At 35.3% G+C, this 1892-nt stretch overlaps 1 protein-coding gene across 1 annotated transcript in view; it reads right to left on the bottom strand.

The window, feature by feature from the left end:
* Positions 1-6: 6 nt before the first annotated feature.
* Positions 7-1892, bottom strand: part of LOC111392886 (ubiquitin-like-specific protease 1A) — an 11184-nt gene continuing 9298 nt past the window's right edge. Inside the window, exons 2-5 of the mRNA XM_023018297.1 lie at positions 1507-1585; positions 1327-1464; positions 1090-1209; positions 7-265 (exon numbers count right to left, since the gene is read on the bottom strand). Coding sequence (XP_022874065.1) covers positions 158-265; positions 1090-1209; positions 1327-1464; positions 1507-1585 — 445 coding nt within the window. The 3' untranslated portion in view covers positions 7-157. The remainder of the gene's footprint in view (positions 266-1089; positions 1210-1326; positions 1465-1506; positions 1586-1892) is intronic.

Here is a 1892-nt window from a genome sequence, read left to right as displayed (position 1 = left end):
GGAGGACAAAGAAGTGTAAAAGAATGTCGTTAGTTGGAAGAGATAGAAAAAGGGAAAAATAAATATTAAACCGTACTTATTCCTCTTTAGAAGAACATTCATTTTTGCTATATTTATCATTTCAGAAAAAAAGTGTTTCACTATAAAAGCTCCACACTTACCCATTTTCCTGCTCAGGCAAGTTGACTACATATTCTTGCTCCCATGAATTGACATCGATGTCCATTCCACTCTTGTCCTTCACTTCATCAACTAAGTATTTGGCCTGCATATGGAACTATATATAAGAAAGAGTCTGACTATGGAGCAAAACAGAATAAAATCCAACTCACAACCAAACACACTGATGCTTCAATACACAAAGTTCTCCAGCACTCACATACATGAAGCAAAATCCTTGGAAGATAATGTAATGCCCATTGTTCGGCATATTGTTGACCACCTTATGGCAGTATTCAAATGGAAAAACATTATTATAGTCCAATTATTTTCCTTTAAAGTCAATTTCATCATTGAGTTCTCTAGTATAGTTCTCACTTTAGGAAATGTCAAATTAATTGGGTACCCTCTTAACAGCCCTTTTGCATCCACAATGTGAACCTCCCTCATTCTACAGAACAGAAATTAGATTGCCTATGCTTTCTGGTTGGAGGTGCTAGCTTTTAAAGGGCTAGATGTCCATAAGTTGAATGAAGCAGAAATTAGGATGATAATATGGATGTGCAGTCATACTAAAATGGATGCCACTAACTGAGTATAAACTAATAGAACGACAACTCTGGTGGTAGGTCATGTTTCATGTCAAGCTCAATAGCTTAGAGCGAGTTAGAAGAGGAAAAGATATACTAAAAATAACATGGTCTTTTCTAGTTGCTAAGGATGTAGATCTAGCAAAGGAACAGAGAGGAATGACAAATAAAGATTCATGCACTCGACTCCAAAGGTCTGAGAATAAGGCTTTGCTAGTCGTTCTTGCAGTACAGCTACCTCCCACCCCCTCCCTTGTTCTTCAAAATAAGTAAAAAGCAAAACAAAGGAACCAAAGGTAATAATGCGTTTACTTCATAATTAATAAGATAGCAAGCATACCAGTACTTTCATTGCTTTTGCATCAACTCCTTTGAGCGAATCAAGATACTGGAACTTTTGATCCTTTTTGTTTATAATTGCTAAACACCAATGTACTTCTTTGTGGATAGGCACAAAAATCTTGAGGGGCAAAAAAACAATCAAATGAGCTAAATGTGAAATAAGATAAGGAATTGTTTAATACAGAAATATAAAGAAAATTTAAGCTTAAAAGAGAAAATAATTATAAGAACTGACTTTATCACACTCCAAGAGGCTATATCCCAGCTTTTTTTGGGTAGTCCATCTTCTAACTGATTGAAAGTTGTAACCACCTCTACCACTGATTAGCTGAGAATAATAAACAAAATGACTCCGAGGATTCAGAAGAATAAACTAAACAATCCTTGATAGAATGCAACAGTAAGTAGTTTATACGGAAGTTTGCAGGTATCGGAATGAAAGGCCATAGATATAGATGCATGCAGAGCACGTGCACTTGATAGAATGAGACGAGCTGCAAAATGCTTAAATATTGAAATAACCAAGCTGACAACTAAAAAATTTCAAAATGTGGAAGTGCAAAATATCAAAATTGGTTTGGATTAATTAATGAAGGAAAGAGCTTATAATTGGCTCTTTCATCAGGTCAAGGCAAACTGAAGCTATAAAGCAGCATAAGTAAAAATAATAAAAAATAATCCCCTTCATGAATGCATCTGAATCTGCAGCATGGTAACGAAGTCAAATTCTCTAAATTTGTGGGCTAAAAAATTCATACGAGGGAAATAAGCTGTGTAACTTAGCCCCTGTTTGACATCCTT

This window comes from Olea europaea, chromosome 4 (assembly GCF_002742605.1).
Source record: "Olea europaea var. sylvestris chromosome 4, O_europaea_v1, whole genome shotgun sequence".
NCBI lineage: Eukaryota > Viridiplantae > Streptophyta > Magnoliopsida > Lamiales > Oleaceae > Olea > Olea europaea.
The sequence above is the reverse complement of the archived record's forward strand: the minus strand, read 5'-3'. Positions and strand labels throughout refer to the sequence as shown.